At 33.7% G+C, this 21,057-nt stretch overlaps 2 protein-coding genes across 2 annotated transcripts; both read left to right on the top strand.

The window, feature by feature from the left end:
- The first annotated feature begins 4,992 nt into the window (after positions 1 to 4,992).
- LOC140759301 (uncharacterized protein At2g33490-like) lies at positions 4,993 to 14,539 on the top strand. Its single transcript, XM_073095827.1, has 11 exons — positions 4,993 to 5,387; positions 6,218 to 6,290; positions 6,928 to 7,002; positions 7,894 to 7,955; positions 8,070 to 8,138; positions 9,168 to 9,196; positions 9,275 to 9,482; positions 9,567 to 9,809; positions 11,535 to 11,588; positions 12,479 to 13,422; positions 13,822 to 14,539. The coding sequence occupies exons 1-10, from the start codon at positions 5,283 to 5,285 to the stop codon at positions 13,418 to 13,420; spliced, it is 1,860 nt and encodes a 619-aa protein (XP_072951928.1). The 5' UTR covers positions 4,993 to 5,282; the 3' UTR covers positions 13,421 to 13,422; positions 13,822 to 14,539.
- A 2,163-nt stretch (positions 14,540 to 16,702) lies between these two features.
- LOC140760461 (uncharacterized) lies at positions 16,703 to 20,365 on the top strand. Its single transcript, XM_073097432.1, has 5 exons — positions 16,703 to 16,980; positions 18,908 to 19,006; positions 19,098 to 19,206; positions 19,489 to 19,704; positions 19,808 to 20,365. The coding sequence occupies exons 1-5, from the start codon at positions 16,790 to 16,792 to the stop codon at positions 19,925 to 19,927; spliced, it is 735 nt and encodes a 244-aa protein (XP_072953533.1). The 5' UTR covers positions 16,703 to 16,789; the 3' UTR covers positions 19,928 to 20,365.
- Positions 20,366 to 21,057: the final 692 nt, after the last annotated feature.

The following is a 21,057-nucleotide window of genomic DNA, read 5'->3' on the forward strand; positions in this document are numbered from 1 at the left end:
TTAGTAAACTTTCCTCTACGAGACTTAACTGCAAAACTATCAAATAACCAACCATATGAAAGTCAACTTAAAAAAAAATAAAAGGAAAAATGAAAAAGAATCAACCCCTTGAATACCAAAATATAGTTGTCATATTATTGAAGGCATAGCAACAATTGTTTTCAATTATTCATATCCTCTCCTATATTCTATACATCAAACTTCATAATTCTCAATTATAAGCCATAAGCAACAATTGAAACTCGTCTAACTTCTTATTTCAATTAAAAACTTTTAGCTACACATTAAAATATATAAACCCCTAATCGCCCACCCAAATATGCCCTAAATATATAACTTTTCAATAGACACGATCTACGCATGCAACAATTATAGAATTATTGAGAGAAAATTGCTCAAATCACAAAAAATTTAACACAAAAATAATAGTATGAGAGACAAAGTATATGATCAAAATATAAATGACTATGATAAAATAGAGTATGCTTACCAGAAGAAGACGAGAGGAGAGGAGAAAGAAGAAGGTTCTGAGTAATCAATTGAGTTTGATGAGCCAGGTGAAATGGACTTAAAATTTTGTGCCTATTAAATTTAGTAAACCCTACAACATGAGCTTTCTAGTTGATTCATATAGATCCATTTGGATGTGCCAGCACATTAATTGTACATGTATGATAGTTTTATCTAAACGAACTGAACAATAATAATTGCAAGTCTAATTTTGAGCTTGATCAAGCTTAAATCGAATCAAGCTTAAAATATAGCATGATTCAACTATAAGAACATAAATATTGTAAAAACATAAACTAATAAATTTTTGATCTAATAGTTTGCATTATATATTTTTATATAATATAAATTATATTATGATACGATTCGATCAGATTGAATCTACTCATGGCATTGGATTCATTGGGATGAACATATTTATCTAGTTTGTGTTTGCTTGAGAGAATAAAGCTTTTTGTTAGGGGAATTGCATTCGAACAGGATCATTCGAAAGTTTGCATCCGTTTGCAATGACACAGAATGGTATTTGTGCGTTCAAATGCGATCAGGCGCGTTTGAACGCAATGAGGCCAAAATTGTTGGTTTATTAGGTTTTTTAAGTAAGTTGATGGGTCTTTAAGATGAGCCTCTATAAATATGTGGAGGAAATCCTAATTAGAGTTAATTTGATAATTGAAATCGGCATTGTGCATTTATCTCCTTCTCTCTTGCTTTAGCTATTGACGTCCTTTTCCACTTTTTTTCTTTCAACGTCCAAGTCTTTGGTCGACTTCCTCTAACTCTTAATCCTCTCTTCTACAATTTCTCCCCTTTCACACAAAGGAATTAACCTAGCACCTATCTAGCCATTGAAAAGCTACCAAGCTAGGGTTAATCTAACCTTCGACCGTTGTTTAGCTGATATCTCAAGATCTAGCCATTCAAATTCTACAATATTAGATTTGTTGAAAATCTTTTTTTCAAGGGTGACAACATATCTAAAATTCAGAAAGATCCAACAGTTAGATTATCTACAGTTTTCTTTGAAAGTCATGTCCTTAATTTAGTCCAGAACCGTTACAGATCGAATCAACTTGATTTGTAACATATTACTAGTTTGAGTCTTATCGAGTCAGCTCATGATCAAGCTGACTAAATGAATAGCAAGACTGCTAAACTAAATAACAACTTTTAAGTATAAGTCGTCAGATTTAACGACTTACATGTAAACTCAAATGTTGCTTAATAAACCACTAACGGTTAGGAGGAAAATTTTCTGCACGAGCCGCTAAATCGGACAATAATTTTAAATATAAATCGTTTATCGATTCAGCGGATTATGTCAAAAAAATTCTCCCAACATTTAATTTTACACATAATTCATTGAACTGAAAAACAACTTATACTTAGAGAGTAATTATCTCGTTTAGCGATTTTATAACTATTTAATCTCGCATCTAAGTCTTGAATTTGGTATTAAAAAAGCGTGTATTATCCAACCCATTTTTTTATTAACTTAGTCAAAGATTTGACCAGTTTATATTAGAAATGATTGCATCATCAATAATGTATAATATAAGGTGTAGGCGATTTTTAGTCAACGGTCAACTCACCGCGTTTAGATTGACCGGACAAGGAGGGCAAGCACCGCATTAACTCTATATCCTAACCCTCTTAATTCTAAAATGCACACCCTATCTCTCATATTTTTTTTTTAATAAGAAAATATATATTTTCCCTATGGTTAGGGCTAAATTTATCTCATCTAATAATATTAATCAGATTTTAAATAATAAAAATATGACAAATGTATTGAAAAATATATGATTTTGTTATAATTTTTTTTATTTATTTGATTTTCTTTTAACTTTGTCTCTAGTGAATATCTTCATATTTGATATTTAATTTGATTAAATATGATGAAAAAAATAATAATTTTAGTTTGGGTATAACTTTGACACAAATAAAATTACAAAATAATAAAGTAAATTTAAATTTGTTCTCAAGGGGTAAAATATACTTTTACTTCCTATCTTTAATATATTTGTAATTTGACCCCTCTTTCTTTTTTTATCCTCCTAGTTTTCTAAGAAAAAAAAATGTGACATAGTTATTGCTATTTTGAGAGAAAAAAAGATGAGAAATGAGAGGATAGAGAGATTTAGGAGGAAATATTAGATAATTATTTGATGTTTTTGTTAATATTATTGGAATAATAGATATTAGATAGTTGAGGAATCAAAATAGTATTTCAAAAAGGGTCTCTTTGAAAATGGACAATAATTTAAGGGGCTTTGGATATAATTAATTATTAAAACAATCACATTTATTTTTATTTAACTTCTAAAGTACCCCAAATTCTCCAAGCACACTTTAAGGGCATTTCGGTAAATTTAATTACTCTGGAGTTAGGTTAGAAAATAGCCCAGGGATATTTTTGTAATTTTGGTTATAGAGATAGTAAATTATAATCTAATAATTTCAGGTGTGATATGAAAATTATAGGCACAAAAATGGGCCTAAAATTGAATAAGATATTAGCATAAATTCTTTTTAGAAGAAATGAGGATGATGTTCTAATTTTAATTATATTGGGATTATAGAAAATTTGCATATAACATTGTATCTTTAAATAAAATTATGGTTTACATCCTATATTTTTTACTATTTATAAATCGAGCCATATAATTTAGTGAATATTTTCTTATAAAAAAGCATGCATCTCTCGGATTAAAAACCTAAACATATTTGAGAAATAAAATTTGTTACTAACCGGCTTGATTCGATTCGTAGTAATTGAGATTTAGGTCTGCATGTGATTTGGAATTCAGATGGAGGCACGGATTCTTAGGTATAGAATGAATGTGATGATGGAGTGGAGGCCAAGTAATTGATAGAAGTGGCTTGGCAATAGATGATAGTGGTGATGATTTGCGGATGCGGAAGCAATAGATGGTTAAAGACTATGATTGACATATAACTGTGGTAAAAACCGCACGAGAGATAGAGACGGTTAAGATAGAGAGACGAAGGGCAAGAAGTAGGCCTGCTATACGGGATTAGGGAGATCGACGGATGAAGGAGATTAGAAACTAGACGAGACCATGCCAACAAACAAAAGAGGTGGTGTTGGTTGGTAAAGGAAGATGTGGCGTAGTTGAGAGATGCAAGGGCAAAAGGCCAATTAATCTTTCATTCCAAGTATATCTAAGATATAAGTCATAAGAACCTATTTATAGAGATTAAATCAAAAGGGCTAAGATAAATTTAACTAAACCAGTATTTCTTATCTTCTCATATTAATCCTTCGTTTTGCGTAGGTTCCGAATATGGAGAAGTAGTAAATACTAAAGTTATAGATCTAGAGGTTGGCGATCTTATCCAACTAGTTTGATATTATTCGGATATCTTAAAAATATTGTGCAAATATTTTCTCGAAAATGCACAGAGTTAGATTTAGCTAATCAAATAAAATCCTAACCTACTAAGGTTCTAACTAAACCATATAAGCAAATAAGATAACTAGACATAATCTGTTAAGCTCAATGTCTCCGTGATGTGATATGATCCGACCTTGATCGCATCAAAATTAGTCAATCTTAGTTTATCATTGGGCATTCTTTTCTTTTTTTTTTAAAAAAAAAGTGGGAAGCAAAGCTATTCAAGTTTAATTAATTACAGTCATTAGTACTCTAAAAGTACATTATTCTTATCCCAACTAGAACATGAAAAGGGTGCAGAAAGTTCTCAAAAAAATATTATTAATTAATTCGAACAACTTTTTTTTTTTTTTTTTGGTGATGATATAAAAAATATCAAGTTCATGAAATTAAAGCACACAGATTTTATAATATTCCATAGGAAATTTTCAAACTTCTAAATTGACATTGTGTAGATATCATTATAAAAGCTCAATTTATTACAAATAGCTAAATTAATGAGGACTTAATCACAAATTACCAAGATGTAGGAGAATATTAATTAGTACTTTAAAGTACAATATTAATATTTATATATATATCTTCAAGATAATTTCAATCAGTTTGAACGACTATTCTTCGTGGCGATCTAATCAAGGTCATAATTAATCATTTTTTTTAATTTTTTTTTTCTCCATCAAAAAGTCGTAATCATAGTTAATGCCGTTAAGTATCAAACCCCCTCATTTTTTCTATAATATATTAATCCTCATAATTATGAAATTAAAGAAAAAAAAAGAAGAAATTTATTTTAATTATTAAAGATGAGAGGTTTTTCCTAGTTTATAAAGTCAATAGGTAGAAAAAAGTTCTTAGTTTAATTATATTTTTATTTTTAACGAAAAAATTAAATGAAATTGATAGCAATTTTTTACTTGTAATTTAAACGTAATCTATCTAAGATTATAACGGCAAGTGTAACGGTCATAACGGGTGTTTGTAGTTAAACGATTGTAGCAGAGAAGATGTGTGCTATTCTCACACCTCTTCGTCGTCTCCTTCGCATCTCTCACTCCCTTTCGTTCCTCTTTCTCTCTCTTACCCCGTCTTTGTTTTCCTCTGGTCAAATACGAAATCAATAGAGAGAGAAAAAGAGGGGAGGAGGGGGGGTCCTTCTTCGCCTTCGTCGTCGTCTCTTTCCCCATATGAGACTTCTAATCTCAGACACGTAGTAGAGAGCCCTTGTCCTCCTCTCTCCTCCCTCTTGCTTTTCTCCATTTCCATACTCTTAGTTGCTGCAGGTTTCGATCTATCCTTGTCGACATCTTTTCTTGATCTCGATTTTGACACTTGGGTTCTGGCGCGGAGGTGGAGATGAAGTCGCCGCTGCGGGTTTTTCAGATTAATCGCCATGAGCCCAAGACGAAGAGGGATCGCCACCCGCCGGCTAAGTTGGACGAGCTCGTCCAGGCCTCGGAGGTAAATCGAATTTTTGTTTTACCTTTTCTCTTTTGCCATCTTGTGCCGAATTTGACATCAAAGCTCTATCTTTAAGTGAGTCGTCTGGAAAAGATCTGGTCTTGGGTTGCTCTCTTTGATCTTGAGACAAAAGTTGGCTTCTGTGGTTGTGTGATTCGTGGGCTCTTTCCTCTTATTGGCCTAAGTATCATGAACTGATGCATGATAATGGCTTTCCTTGCCTTGATCGGTTGGTTAGACATAGTCTGGTGAAGTAGATAAGTCCCTTAATGCAAGAAATGGAATTCTGTTTCCATCTTTTGACTTTCTCTTATACCTCGTAGAGTCAATTCAACACTCTGATGCAGCTTTTAAAGACTTCTGCGATTCTTTACTAATTAAAAATTGTTTCTCTTTTATGAACTTTGATTTTTTTGTTTGTTTGTTTTACCAAGGCCGTGTTGCAAATTTTAGGAGCATAAGCATATTTTGATTTGTTATCTTATTTGTTGATAACTGATGGATGCATGAAAAATTCCTAGCTGCTGCACGAACACTTGAATGGTAGTCTATTTTAATGCAGGTATTGCCAGATAACTTGAGGTTGGATGGGATAACTAGTGCTTGATTATGTTGTGGAACTGTTGAACATCTGAATACACATAATATAACTACCATAATTCCCTATTTGATCCACATCATGGAGGAAAACAATTTATAAACTATGGAAGTCTGCATAAAATTGGCTTGAAATAACTGCAACATTTACAAATTACTCTAGCAAAAGCTTATTCTCAGTCCTCTATGCAAAATAATATCTTTAATTCTCACAGATTTTCCTTTTTTTACAGGATATGAAGGATATGAGGAACTTCTATGATAGCTTGCTTTCTGCTGCAGCTGCTACGGCAAATGGTGTTTATGGTACTTTGCGTCATGCTCTACTCAGGATTTATTATAATTGCAGCTTTACCATTCTGTTTTTATTATTAGCCTTGGTCTATATTTTGAAGTAAGGGTACCTGGGAAGATATTTAGGTCGTATCATTAAGAGTACATCATCACATGTTGGAAATGTCCTATGTATTAGGCTTCCTACTACATCGATCTTACCTAGATCGTTCATATGCTTATGCATTTTATTGCCTTTCTTTTGCATAACTTAGCAAGCCCTTACACCAATCACGTGTGTTATTTGATGTTTGTGTGTAAAAATAAAAGCAAAGTTTAAGTCTGAAGTGTAGAAAAGTGAGATCTTTGAATCTTCTTCTCCATCAAGCTCTATCTCAAGAAAAACTGTGATAGTGATGAAATTGATGATACACTCAATACTCGTATTTAGGAATCTAGATAGGCTTGTAGGTGAAAGTGAACATTTAAATGGAGAAGAATCATTAAGAGCAGACAAGTGGATATGAATATTGAATTAAACAAATCTCCTCCTTTTCCCATTATTCTGTTGATTTTGTTTTTACTGAAAATGCATCATTAAACCACCTTTGCCAAGCAAATATTTGCCAGTTTTCTATGTGCTATTCTCATATTTCTGTACATTGTGCAGAGTTCTCAGAGGCTTTAGAGGAAATGGGGATGTGCTTGCTTGAAAAAACTGCCTTGAATGATGATGAAAATAGTGGTGAGTCCTCCTTAAGCATATAATCTGTGTGTGTGTCTATGGTTGTCAAAATAAATGAGCAGTTTGAGCTCCGGTTGATGAGGACTCAGCTCATATATAAATGAGTGAACCTGAGCAAATTTACAGTCTCGAAATGATTTTCGACTTTCAAGCTGAGCCCGAGCACAAGTCAGCTCACTCGAGCTTTGCTTGATAAGCTCAAAATTATTATCGATATATATATATATATATATATATATATATATATAGTGTATTATTATTCATGGCTTGAGCTCAAAATAGGCTCGGCTCATGGATGAGCTGAACCTAAATCAGGTTTTAGGCTCAAAATTCATTTTAAGCGGAGCTTGAGCAAATTTTAACTTGTAGGCTTCTACTCAGGCTCGGCTTAAAGCTGGCTTGTTTATACTCTATTTTCACCTGCCCAAGGAGTTTTAACAAACCTTAGATACAATTTACTTGTTGAATTCAAAATGGTTTTAATAAAGAAATGAGTTATTGAGATTTTCATTTGGGGTAACTTCCCTATAATTACTACTTACCCTTGCAGCTGCTTTGGTCTAATAGGTACATAATACTGGTAGAGCTATTTGTTTTCCATGAAATCTGACATTTTTTTCCCTTTCCTTCTAGCTCCTAATTTCAAAGTTCTGTGAGAAATAGTTATTCTTTCTAATGTTTTCTTTTCTTTGATGAGGAAAGATGATACTGTTTGTGTTTTTAATATTAGAAAATGTTAGAATGTTGAAGGTAAAAAACATCGTTCTCTAATATAAAATGTAAAAATCATCATTCTCTAATAGCTTAAGCTTTTAGGTAGTTGGTGGGTTACTAAAATATATCTCCATTAATCCTTGATAAAATAATTATGCATTTCAATTATGCTTGTAGGTAGAGTTTTGATGATGCTGGGCAAAGCACAGTTTGAACTTCAGAAACTTGTTGATAGCTATGTGAGTGCCTTTCCTATTATTCTAAGGGCCTTTTAGATATTGTTGTATTTGTTTTTTGTACTTGTAAATTGATTTATGTTAGCGGGGATTAATATATTCTTTATCATTTCTCAGCGTGCCAACATTGTACAAACAATTACAACCCCATCAGAGTCTCTTCTCAAGGAGCTTCAAACTGTAGAGGTGTACTTTTGTGATATTTTTGCATCTTTTATTCTTGATTAATTGGAAGTTAAAGGCTTTTGATGTTCTTACTGCTGCTTCTTAATTAATATGACCTATATTTCTCAATTTGGCTTCTTCTTTTTTTTTCTTCTGCAAACATTGTATTAGTATGCCACAACCTGGCAAGCATCACATAACACACTATGAAGGTACATTTTATTTGGCCAAAGAAGGCCCTAAAAATTATCAGATGTCTAGTACTATCTTTTGGGTATACCCTAAGTGTGGCATCTATTGTAGCTTCCATATTTCAATTGCCTTCTCTGTATTCCAGAAGTGAATATAATTTGTCCTAGCAGGCTTAAAATGCTTTCTCCCCTTTATGTGATAATTTTGGAAGAGAAAAAGGCCAAATACATAAGGGGGACAACCCATATGTATCATTTATTTCTCTAGTGAAGCAAGTTTTCTGCCCTCCAAGAAAAGTAAGAGATTTTAATGCTCTTTTCATTATTTATATTGTTTTTTTCTCTTCTTTTCTTTTTTCCTTTGGCTACTTTACAACCAAACTGCAGTTCACACCATAGAAGGTTGAAAGGTCAGCTGAAACTTCATGTTATGAGTCCATTAGCTGAGGAAAATGACACTTCAAATCTATTAGTACCTTTAACATCACAAGGTCTACCAATATGGATCAACGGATCAAGCTTCAACTGGAGATGATTTAAGATATTTTGTTTGCCAATTGAAAGTCCAAAGCTTCCCCCCTTCCCCTCCCCACCAGTCCTTTCCTTCTTTTCTCTTCTAATTGATGGTTGCTTGTTGATTCGTTGCAGAATCTGATTGCTGCTGGTTTAAGAAATCGAATTGCTTCACTTTTTAATGCCTTTCTGTTCTGCTATTACTTTCTTTCAGTCTTTTCCTTTCCAAACTTCCATTCTGACCACTGCTCTAATTTATAGTGGCTTAACAATAAAAAGTTAAAAATTCAACTCCTGTTTACAAGTCATGTCATACTTACTTCATCGGGATTATTTGACATTGCAGGAGATGAAGCGTCAGTGTGATGATAAAAGGTACAAAGCTAACTAGATTTTCATGATATTTTCGGTTAAAATGTTGTCATCTTGATAACTGGCGCACACCTCCTTCAGAGAATACTATAATTTGATGCTGGCGGCACATAGAGATAAAGGAAGGTCAAGACATTCCAAAAGTGAAAATTTCTCCCAGGAGCAGTTAAAAGCAGCTCTAACCAATTACCAAGATGAGGCAGCACTATTTGTGTTTCGCTTGAAATCATTAAAGCAAGGCCAATTTCGAAGTCTTTTAACACAGGCTGCTCGCCACCATGCTGCACAGGTAGTTCTATGATAATAAGAGTTAATTTCTTAAATTGATGCATGAAATGATGTGTTTCTGTTTTTATTCTTTCTTGGAATTCAGTTAAGTTTCTTCAGGAAGGGACTAAAGTGTCTTGAGGCAGTTGAACCCCATGTAAAGGCAGTTGCTGAGCAGCAACATATTGATTATCAGTTTAGTGGGCTTGAAGATGATGATGATTCAGAGAATGATGATGATGATGATGACTATTATGGTAATGATCAGAGTGATGATGGAGAGTTGAGCTTTGACTATGAAATAGAAGAACGAGATCGGGAAACTCTCACATCTAGGAAATCAATGGAGGTAAGAAGTTCTATCTTTACCTTGTATTTGCTTTTGCTTCTTTCAAATCATATTTCCATCATGCACGTTATATTTAAAGCATAAATTCACTGTGTTGATTGTTTTTCTTCCATGTAGAATTTTCTTTATCCTGGAGCAATAAAATATGGCCGTTCACTTTCCAAATTTGCGAATAACCAGTATCACCAAAAGCCAATAGACTTGAGTTTAAGCTTAGTTGAGTAAGATAATAAGATTAGAAAATGAGTGGTTAAAATTGGAATTATTACCGTGGAAATGAGTGGAAAATAACAATTGGGATGTTTGCCCATATTTCACATTAGTTCGATAGGGCAAAATAATTTTATCTCTGTGGTAGAAGTAGGAGAGAGAAGCTTGGAGATGAATGGACAATAAAGTGCTTAAGGGACGGCATTTATACAAATTACAAGATAAGGGATGGAAGACCATTTTTCATGATGGCCATTTGCAACATTTAGTAGTGCATTATGCTGTGTCTAAGGGTTTAAAAGAGATAATGAGAGGGCTAGATTGAAAGGAACTTAAAAGCACTTTTATGCAGCGGAAAGTAGACATTTTAATATTGCTCCATAATAGTCTTCCCTATCAACCTTCTAATCTGTTATTTAAATTAACAAAATAACGTCTGTTTGAAATAAGCATAAAGATTAAATCTTTAAACTTATCATTTCATATTGCAATCAGTGTGTATATTGTTTCCATAGAAGTATGTAAGGGATTAAGGCTTTTCAATAATGTCCCTAAAAAGTAGTGGTCTGTGATGTAGCGCTTTTATGCAAAAATATGTGATGCTAGAAAATTTTCACGTCTCTCGCATAGTTTGAAAAATGAAATTCAGATTTGATTTATCAATTGTCTTATATGGGTGCTGAAGTGGTTGTCTAGATGCTTATCTTGCATATGACCTACATTGCAAAGAAAGATTATCAGCAGAAGAAAGAAAACTGGAAAGAAAGGAGGAGCAGAGTAGAGAATCTACTTAGTTAAGTGGAAAGAGAGAAAAATAAGGCAGGGGACGACCCAAATTTAACCAATTTTTTCAGAAGATTCTTTATAGCTTTCGTCCCAATCTTTCAGAATTAGGAGGCACAGAAAATTTAGAAAGAAGAAACTAGTGAGATAAATAGCTGACTTGTTTCCCTGCAGCTATTGCTTTCAGTTTCTTAAGACATCCTATGACCTTTTTCAAGAAGCATATTTTAAATTTATAGATGCTATGGCCTAATAACTCACTCTAAGCATCTCCTTGGCTAAGTATGGTTCAATGAAAAATAGTGCTAGATATCAATTCTTCAGTGTCCAAGAACCTGATTGCTCACCAATGTTTAACTGAAACCAAAGACTACTACCATATTCAATTTTTGTGTCTCAAGGATTCTAGAGAGAGGAGCTTCCTGTAGGTTCTCAGGAAAGCATATGTTTTGGCATATGCCCCACATCACCATTTGGCACTCATAGTATTAAGCCCCTAATAGGACAGTATTTACAGATGATACCACTTTTTGAAGAGGAATTGCACCAGATTGTCATATGAGTTTGACCTAGTATCAACTTGAAGTCTGAATCTTGATTAGCAATTTTTGTGATCATTAGAGGCCTTCTTCTTTGGGATTTGGGTGCTATCTTTTATCGCATAATACCTATTACACTTATTATCAGCCAGTTTAATGTGTTAAGTAATATTGTTCTTTGGTTGACATGCAGGTGGATCTAGTAAATCACACAATTGCCCCAGAATCACTTAAGGAACATAAACAGGTGAAGCCCTTTAGCATTTCTTTCTAATGCAACATTATTGCGTTGGATATGGAGGATACAGTGGGATTTAATTGTTATATCATCATCACAATATCTTCTGAATGAGGTTCAACTATTTGTCTATCAACTACTTGCTCATTAGTAATTTTGCATGATAGCATGAAATTCAATCATTCAAAAGTTTTAGATTTTTTGCCAGTTTGATCTTGCAAACAACATTCTTACACAACGTATCCACTTTATTCTTCTTGTGGGTTATAATTATTACTATATTAGTTATATATTAGCTGGTAATAATGCAATTTTGGCAGGTTGGCCTTTATTCGGAGGCAATAATTAAACTTTGGTGTTCAATGAACCAGAAAAGTAATTGGGTCAAATAAGTTGCTAGTTCAATCATTGGGTCAATCAACTAAAATAGGATCACTCTCATCAGTCATCACAATAAAGTGAAAAGAAATTTCATAAAATTGGAAGATGATAGTCTAGAATATTGAAGAAATATCTATCTAAGGAAATGGCTATAGTTTTTAATCCCTATTTAAAATATTCAAGGATCTTTTAACCACACTAATTCATAGTTGTGCAGTGCCACTGTGCAATGAATTGCATGCATATTTGAGTGAAAAATAGATAAACAGTATATTGTTAAAAATATTCGTATTAACATTTAATCTAAAGCTAGATACTAATTTTAGATAACTAAAATTTTAGCTATCTAATGCTTCTAGCCATTAGATCTAAATCCAGTGTCTTAGATCAGTTTTTTAAATTCCAGAACTTACTTTTCTCTGTCTTTTAATGTAAATGTTTATATGATAGTTCCTATAACTTTAACTTGTAGTATTAGCCTAACAAGTAATGTTTTTTATTCTATTCTGCTCATGCAGGAAAATATTGACAAAAGCCAAGCAGATTTCTTTACTCTGAAAGTGAAACCTGGGGTTTTTAGTCAATCAACACCTATATTTCCTGATACCAAATTTGAGCCATCTGAGAAAAGACAAATGCAAACACCATCTACAAGAAAATCTTACTCCTACATACTGCCTACTCCAGTTGACGACAAGAACTCAGCTTCGACAGGCGCCAATAGCACCTATTATTCAGGTCGTCTTGAAAGCAAGGGTGGTGGATCAACAAATTTATGGCATTCCTCTCCATTGAATTTTAAGGACAGCAAAATTGTTGGTGGCCTCAATAGCGTGCCTTCCCATGCGGATAGACAATCTCCACCACTACCTTATCCACAAGCTGCTTCTGATTTTAAAAAATTTAAAAGAGATGCTTTCTCTGGACCAATTCCAAGCAAAACATTGTCAGGCAAGCCAATGTTTTCTATCGCTGACCACAGACCCACTATGGATTATCACCGGGTAGTCTCTGCAACACCACGTGTTCCTGCCTCGCAATCATCCGTGTCTCAAGCCTCCTCCAAGCCATTACGGCGCCCTATTTCATCACCCAAAATAAGTGAACTTCATGAGCTCCCTAGACCTCCAGTCAACTTAGAACCCACAAGACCATCTAATTTGGTTGGCTATTCTGGTCCTTTGATTTCCAGACGACAGGTGCTTGTCACAACAAGCAAAGTCTCACCAGCTTTGCCATATACAGCTTCACCACTGCCAGCACCACCGGTTTCTATGACTCGCAGTTATTCCATACCCTCAAGTAGTCAAAGAATGGCGGTGTTTACTGCTGCTAAGTTATTGGAGGCTCCTCATAATCCAGAGACCAATGATCAAGTTGCTTCACCACCACTAACACCTATATCTCTAACAAATCTTCCAAGAGCTTCAGAATCAACTACAGAAAGACACAAGGACTAAAGGTAACATGTTGCTGAAGCACCTCTTATATATCGTTATTGTTCATATATTACTTGGTTCATCTCTGGTTGACAGAAATTGTCTGCAACTCTAGTATATTGGAAAAGTTTGACAGATAAGTAATTATTAGTCTCATGCATATATCGCAAGAAAAAAGGAAAAGATTTAATGTGCTTGTACATGCTTGTAATTGTCAAGTAGGATAGCTGTGTTCTTCAAATACTTTAAAGGCCAGCCTTTTATAAATATATAGATTGACTTCCTAATACTAAGACATTGCTGAACATACTGTTTTGACAAAGCCGCTATTGATCAATACATACCCTAAACAATTAGCCTCAACAAACCTTGTTACAGATCATATTTTGGCCAGCAACTTACTGCTTCTGCTTCTTGTGCAGGAAATTTGTTATCAGCTGTCAATATTGGCATCTGCAACCAGTTTTAAAGCTCTCCAGTCCTCTCAAATGCAGTTTTTGTGTATAATTACTTGTGTATTCCTACATGACCCTTACAATCCTCATTTTTGTTGTCATTGTGGTAAAAGGAAGGAAAAGAAGAAGAAGAAGAAGAAAGGAACATATCTTCGGCACATCATGAAGCTTCCGCTATACCGTGGTTCATCAATCAAAAGAATTTGTCTCTGATTCACAGACAGATTCTTAGAATTTTTTTTTTGGGCCCAAATTCATGTCAATACAAACACATATAGCATAAGTACAGTATCAGAAACTTGACCAGTTTCTTCGCAATGATAATTAATTGGAACTGCAGGTATGGAGCTAATGGGCAGATCTCTTTGCAAAGAATTCATTGAGCTATGACTTCTGGAAATTTTCCAACAAAATTGTACAGTGTCATGTTTGATGAGTTCACAGTGAATTGTAAAATGTGCACCAAAAGATAGATCTAAAGATTCTGTTGTCAGATTTTGCTCCACAAGTAGTTGTTTTGGTCCCCATCATATATATTGAACTGTTAACAATTTCTTCTACATACCTATACAATTTAGAGTGGATTCTTCCTTTTGACTTTATCATCAATTGCCATACATGAGTTATCTTTCCAACTCTACAAACACTACATTCTCGGATTGTTGGAAATAAATTCTCCAGTGTATGTTCAAGTTACATCAAATCTCTGAAGGATTTTCTCTCTTTTTTGTCAACTTCAGCAAATTTTGGCATTGAGACATTTAATGCATGGGAGCACAATCACATGGCCAACTTAACTGTTCCATGAAGACATGGTCCCTTTAACCCTAAACCAGAAATCCCACCTGTCGAGCACCGATTGGCTGATCTTATGAATTAGAGATAGGGGGAAGATCTTATGAATTAGAGATAGGAGGAGGTTTACTCCTTGGAGCCTCTTGATCAATATATAAAAGCTTCTATTCTGAAAAAATCTTGCCATTTTTTTTCAAGTAGAGGAAAGAGATGGGAAAATTTTGTTATTCATTCGATCATGATCTCCCTCTAACCAGCATTGCGGTGGCTCTGGTGGTTGTGATGGTTCTTCTCCTTATCTGCCAGCCGCCCAGAAGGACGGTCGCGGTCTATCGCTGCTCGTGTTGCTCCTTATGAGTATTATCATTGCACCTAGTAGACATAATTTTGCTTTAAAGTTGCACACAAACAAGATTCCAGATTCCAGCTCTTGTGATTTATAATTCAATTGCTATATTGTGTTGAGAGAAATTAGAAGCTACATATCTTGTATACTTCACAATGGCAAACTCTCAGATAGATTTGTTTTAGAAGCAACCTCTTTATATATAACTATCAATAGATTCTCTCATTGATATGTAATATGTCTGTCTTTATTCTTTGGAAATTAATTGACATTCACATTGCAAGGAAACACCATTGGGAGAGCTACATTTTCAATTTAAAAGTTAAATGACAATTATACTATATTTTTAATTTGTATTTAAAATATGTCAATCTCTCTAAGAATCAACAGTGCTCCCTTGTGGCTACTTTCATCTTGCATGCAAGGGGGTAAATAATATTTAGATTAAATGCATTTTACCACTTTAAACTTTTCTTTTATGGCTAAACTGCAACTATAAACATAATTAATAGAGATGGTAAAATGAATTAAAAAATTATGCTTCTATTGAATAAATGGGAATTGAAAGAAAGAGAGAGATTAGGTGATGCAATAAAATTTCAAAAGGCAATTTTTTTTTTAAATTCAAACTACTAATACTTTCTAACATAAAATCTATTTAACTCATATTTTTTGATTCAATTACAAAAAATAAAATAAAATATAAACTACAAAATAAATAAAAAATGGTGTGTTAACTATAAATCACTAAAACATAAGATGTTATGCAAAAAATTAAAATAAAAAAAGGGTTTTAATTAAGTGCCACTAAAATCTTCTCAATTATCATAATTGGCACTGCTTTTCAAAATAAAGTCTGTTAGAATTATAATTAATGATAGTTAAACATAATTAAAATATCCTTGCCTTGAATTTTAGAATGTAAAACATTTATTACTCATGAAGATATTCTTTTCCTTGTACTATGATTTGACTAACATTAGATAGTTTCTATATCATTTCAAATAATTTATGGAAGGGTCTAATAGTTATTTTTCTAATCTAAGTTTAGTTTTAACTATGATTATTTAAAATTATAGCAACTGGTTGACATCTTAAAATTTAAGGGCAGATTAATTTTATTCACAATTATTATATTAAAAAGAGAGAAAATTATATTTATCTTATGTGGTTGGATCTAAATTCACTTCACAATTTATAATCTTATTTATATTATTTTATAAATTGAACATATTTGATGAATCTACTGGTCGAATTTAAAGATAATATATTAGGCATAAAATTTTAGATAATTAAATAAATTTTCAGACGCATAAAATATAATACCAATTAAATTTTGAATAAATAAAATATAATTATATATATATGTTATATATTTATTATTTAAAATTTAATATATATTATTTTTAATGCGTTAGAAAGCTTATTTAATTATTTACAACTTACTGTATATTAATCAAATATAATAAAAAATATTATGATTAGTTTAAATATAATCATACGGGAATAAATAAAGTGAGATCTCAACAAATTCAGTGGTAATTATGGAAATATTAAAAATAAAATAAAATAAAAATAATACCAATTAAATAGGGATGGAGAACAAAGAAAAGATGGGTCCCAATCTAACTCACCAAATCGAGTCCATTCTACCCTGGGACCCAGTTCGATGAACCAATCAAATCTCCTTTTAGTTTTAGGACGATGAGAGTAGTACAGTAGAATTTTTCTCGAAGTCTCACTTCGTCCCTCTGGTTCGAGATCCAAGCAAGGAAGAGCTTTGAAACCCTAGCCATGGCGACCAAGAGCTGGGGATCCCCCTTCCTCCTCCTCCTCCTCTTCTTCTCTCTATTCCTCGACTCGCCGGCGATGGCGAGCTCCGATTCTCCCTTCATGGTGGCGCACAAGAAGGTAAGTCTCTCCAGGCTCAAGTCCGGCGCCGAGAGGGTCTCCGTCTCGATCGATCTTTACAACCAGGGATCCGCGTACGTTTCCCCTTATGGCTTTCTTTTCCTGCCCCGATTCGGTTGATCGAGTTGCTATTTGATCTGTTCTGTCTTTCATTTAAATCAAATTATGAAGATATAATGATAGATTTTCTTTTATTATTCTGAATTACTGCGTGACCTTTTCTTCTACTGTTGATCCATTTATCTGTGATATTTTTCGCCACTCAATAGGAAAGGAATCAATTTATTAAAAATTGTAGTTCAACTTCGGTGATTCACTGCTGGATCTTGATAACAGTAATGAGTTAAGTGTGTAGTCTAGTAATTTGGGTCCGAGGATAATGTATCCATTTCTTAGCGATCACCATTTCTCTAACGATTATAGGAACTCGAACATAAGATGTTCTATTTATGAATATTTTCTTGGCTGAAGCTTTTTCTCTTCTTTTTTCTGGCATAAAATAGCTTGAAGACTTTCTATGTGTTTGATGTATATGTGGTTTCAGATATCCAAAATTGGAATACATGGGAAATTTTCTGAATTAAAAAAAATTGTACTCATCCTATTTGACACTGTTCCTAGATCAAACTTGCATGGGTAATAGACCAATCGGGAAGCGTGGCTCTTAAGCTGTTGCATCCCCTCTTCTGTTGGATTGTGCTTTCTTCTATTGGATTGTGCTTTCTTCTATTGTTTCTTTACCGTTACACTTGCTTCTTTATTTGTTGGTATCATCAATTATAACGACAAAATGATTGTCCATAATTAGACTTTTGGGTTAGTATAATTAAGTTAAATTGGTTCTAGTAACCTAGACATTGACTCTCACTAGACTGCTAATTGACAGACCTAGTGATGCCCATAGTGACTAACCTCTAGTCGAATTATATGGTTGGAAGTTTGGAACCAGTGTATGCTTTGCCCCTTGACAACCTGATATGTGTGAACCACCTAGAGTGGGTTTTTTGCATTTCTGCTGTATTATGCAGGTAACCAGTTTGCCCACTTCTCAGTGCAATTGCCACCTTGCACTTTAAGGCATAAATTAAATTTTATTTTAACTGTGTAATCTTTATTTTGAAAATCCAAACTCAGCATAATTGCAGAGTAGTGCTGTTAATTCAAGAGTAGAAAAGTTGTGCTCTTGAAGGAATTCTTGCTTTGTGCACCACCACTTAGATTTCATCGACTACCTCACAGTATCAATTATTGTCTATTATGTGGATGTTTCCGACATGCAATCTGTGTTCTGCAGTTCTTCAGGTTGCTCTACTAGTTTAAAACTACTTTTTGGACAGACTGGTTTTCTCATGATAGTTGCATCAAGAAACTTGAAAGTATCATCTGTCAGAAAGTCCGTGCTAACACTATTTGGGTGCTTGATCCTACACCTTTCAATCATTCTATTCATGAATCATATTAAAAATTTCGGGATACGTATGCGATGCTTGATCCTATTTTGTGAGACAATTAACTGTTAACATAATGTTATGCTTGAGTCGTTGCTTGTCTAACGAATGATCGGGCAATTTTGTGTAGGTGTTAGAACTTCATTAGTCTATCTAATCTTTCGAATTGCTTCTGATTTTTATTATATCTACCCATGCTAGTTATGAACTTATGTGTATAAGATGTACAGTGCTGTTATATTAGCTTGCTGTAGATTTTTTTTTTCTGGTTGTGAGTATATCTGTTGCATGTACCATGCTCAAACAGAACTTTTGGAGAAAACATCAGTGATTTTTTCTAAAATATAATATCTTATCTTGTTAAGGCAAATTGTAATGATAAGTTGAGAACATTTAATTGAAGCTAAATTCCTTGGTGCCAATTTATCTAGCAATGATGCATTTACTGTCTGATCAAATTGGAAAAAGTTATGATGTTCTGCGAAAAGGAAAACAAAAAAAAGTTCCTTATGTTATATATGTCACACCCTTACCAAACTGACAACATTTCCAGGACGGCATATGACGTGAACCTTAACGATGATAGTTGGTTGCAAGATACATTCGATCTGGTCTCTGGCAGCATTACCAAGTCATGGGAAAGGCTCGATGCGTGAGTATCTCCTATTTTACTACATGTACATGTTGTGTTCTGATCTGTTCTCTTACAATCTTTTGATGAAATTGAGCTGTTTTACCTCTAGTGGTTCCACTGCTTCTCACTCCTTTGTCTTGGAGTCCAAAGTGAAGGGCATATTCCATGGTTCCCCTGCAAGCATCAAGTTCCGTATTCCCACCAAGGCTTCACTTCAGGTAGACTTTTTAGAATAAATTAACAACTATTTAGCCTATACGAGATTACAAGCTTTAATTTCTGGTTCACTGCTGAATGGTGTATTCCATCATCAGCTTATTGCAACCAATAAATAGATCAGACAGCATTAGGCATGAAGCAGCTGTCTAATTTTTCTGAAGCCCTGTGCTTACTATCTTATAGTTCCCTTTATTACTCTGCATAGTGCTGCATGGTTTCTTTCAATTATGTTTTTGTGTTCAAAGTTATGTGTTTCAACCTTGTTGACTTCTATGTTATAGGAAGCTTATTCTACTCCAGTTCTTCCATTGGATATTCTTGCAGATAGGCCTCCTGAAAAGAAATTTGAATGGGTGAGTCACCTGTATACCATCACTCGTACATTTTACTTCAAAACTTTATGTTCCTTACTGATTCTAACATTTAACTTGTACGCTCTTACATTCCCCTTTTGGAAAAATTGGCATGCTTTTCAATTCAAAAATCCACAGGCTAAGGTAAATCTTCATCTCCTTGAAAGTTAATATATCAAATTCAGAGCCCAAACTTCCTTTGCTCTTGTTTGAGCCTATCAAGCTAAACATAATTGTCTGCTTGCAGAGGCTGGTAGCAAAATATGGAGCACTTGTCTCTGTTCTATCCTTGGTCAGCCTGTTCATTTATTTGGTAGCAAGCCCAGTAAAATCTGGCTCTGCAAAAGGAAGCAAGAAGAGACGCTAAATTTGAAAGTTATATGGGGTGTGTTGATCAATTCGGTTTCAGGAACACGATCTTTTAATTTGTAGGACCAGGGAGAAAGATGCCTAATCAGTTATTCGGTTCATTAGTTTTAAGGCAGCCGGAGGTTTCTGACCAAGACTGAGGAACTTCTTTATTTTAACCAAATTCATTTGAACTGTAAGATTTTGGTTCCATTAAATGGATGGTCATAATGCAATCAGTATTTTTTTTTTCCAAAGCAACTGCTGTTCCTATACAGTTATATGCTTCTGTTGAATAAGGAACTGATGATGATCTTCTAGGTAGAGCCATTTGATTTGAATTGATGGTGATGATCTTCTAGGTAAAAATATGTAACATCATAGAAGTTTTGAGATTAAGTAGATCTACAGGATATGGAATTACTAATAAAATCTTTTATGAGGATTGTCATCACAATGATTATTACAAGCATATGGTGTGATCCAATGGTTGATCTCATCTAGTTATGCTTCTCTATGTTCTTTATAGCTATTTATCAGCTGTATATTTAGTGGATGACTTCTTGTCAAGCTTATGATCCTGTGGGCATTTATTGACCATCAAAACAAAGACTAAGATGATGCTTGGAATCTTAGAGTTGGCCCTATCAAGTTGACTTCATAACCTACCTTCTAATTTCTTATTACAAATGATAACATTAACTATGCATGTTAGTTGACCTACCGGTATAATCACAAGTATAGAATTGGATTTCTAAATTACAAAAGAATGAATCAATCAAGGACTATGAATAAGGGATAATAATGACACATAATGTTAGTTGATTCCTTCATTAAGAATTGCTCCAAAAAGGTATTGCCATTGTTGGCTCACTACTTCAGCTCTCATTCATACTTTTGTACCTCCAATTTGTGATTCATTTCATGTGTTCTGGTGGTCACTCCTGGCAATGTCTCTCTTTTGGTGTGAAACTACCCCACATTGTGGAGAAGAAGGATTGGACTCCTGCTGTCGGATTCCTGTCCCAGCATTTTATGATCATTTCTAACCATGGAGAAATTTCTTCAGTGCTTGCTAGATTATGTTCTCTCTTTTTTTTTTTCTCAATAAAGTTTTGTAGTGATGTGAAACATAGTAACAATGTCAGG

Source organism: Typha angustifolia, chromosome 1 (assembly GCF_048772165.1).
Source record: "Typha angustifolia cultivar Huaian chromosome 1, ASM4877216v1, whole genome shotgun sequence".
Taxonomy (NCBI): domain Eukaryota; kingdom Viridiplantae; phylum Streptophyta; class Magnoliopsida; order Poales; family Typhaceae; genus Typha; species Typha angustifolia.

Excerpts from the sequence above, each read along its gene's own strand:
- LOC140759301 (XM_073095827.1), top strand. The coding sequence starts at position 5,283 with ATGAAGTCGCCGCTGCGGGTTTTTCAGATTAATCGCCATGAGCCCAAG. Across the intron at positions 7,003-7,893 it reads GAATGATGATGAAAATAGTG|GTAGAGTTTTGATGATGCTG; the intron begins GTGAGTCCTCCT and ends TTATGCTTGTAG. Across the intron at positions 9,810-11,534 it reads CATCTAGGAAATCAATGGAG|GTGGATCTAGTAAATCACAC; the intron begins GTAAGAAGTTCT and ends GTTGACATGCAG.
- LOC140760461 (XM_073097432.1), top strand. The coding sequence starts at position 16,790 with ATGGCGACCAAGAGCTGGGGATCCCCCTTCCTCCTCCTCCTCCTCTTC. Across the intron at positions 19,207-19,488 it reads CCACCAAGGCTTCACTTCAG|GAAGCTTATTCTACTCCAGT; the intron begins GTAGACTTTTTA and ends TCTATGTTATAG. Across the intron at positions 19,705-19,807 it reads TCAAAAATCCACAGGCTAAG|AGGCTGGTAGCAAAATATGG; the intron begins GTAAATCTTCAT and ends GTCTGCTTGCAG.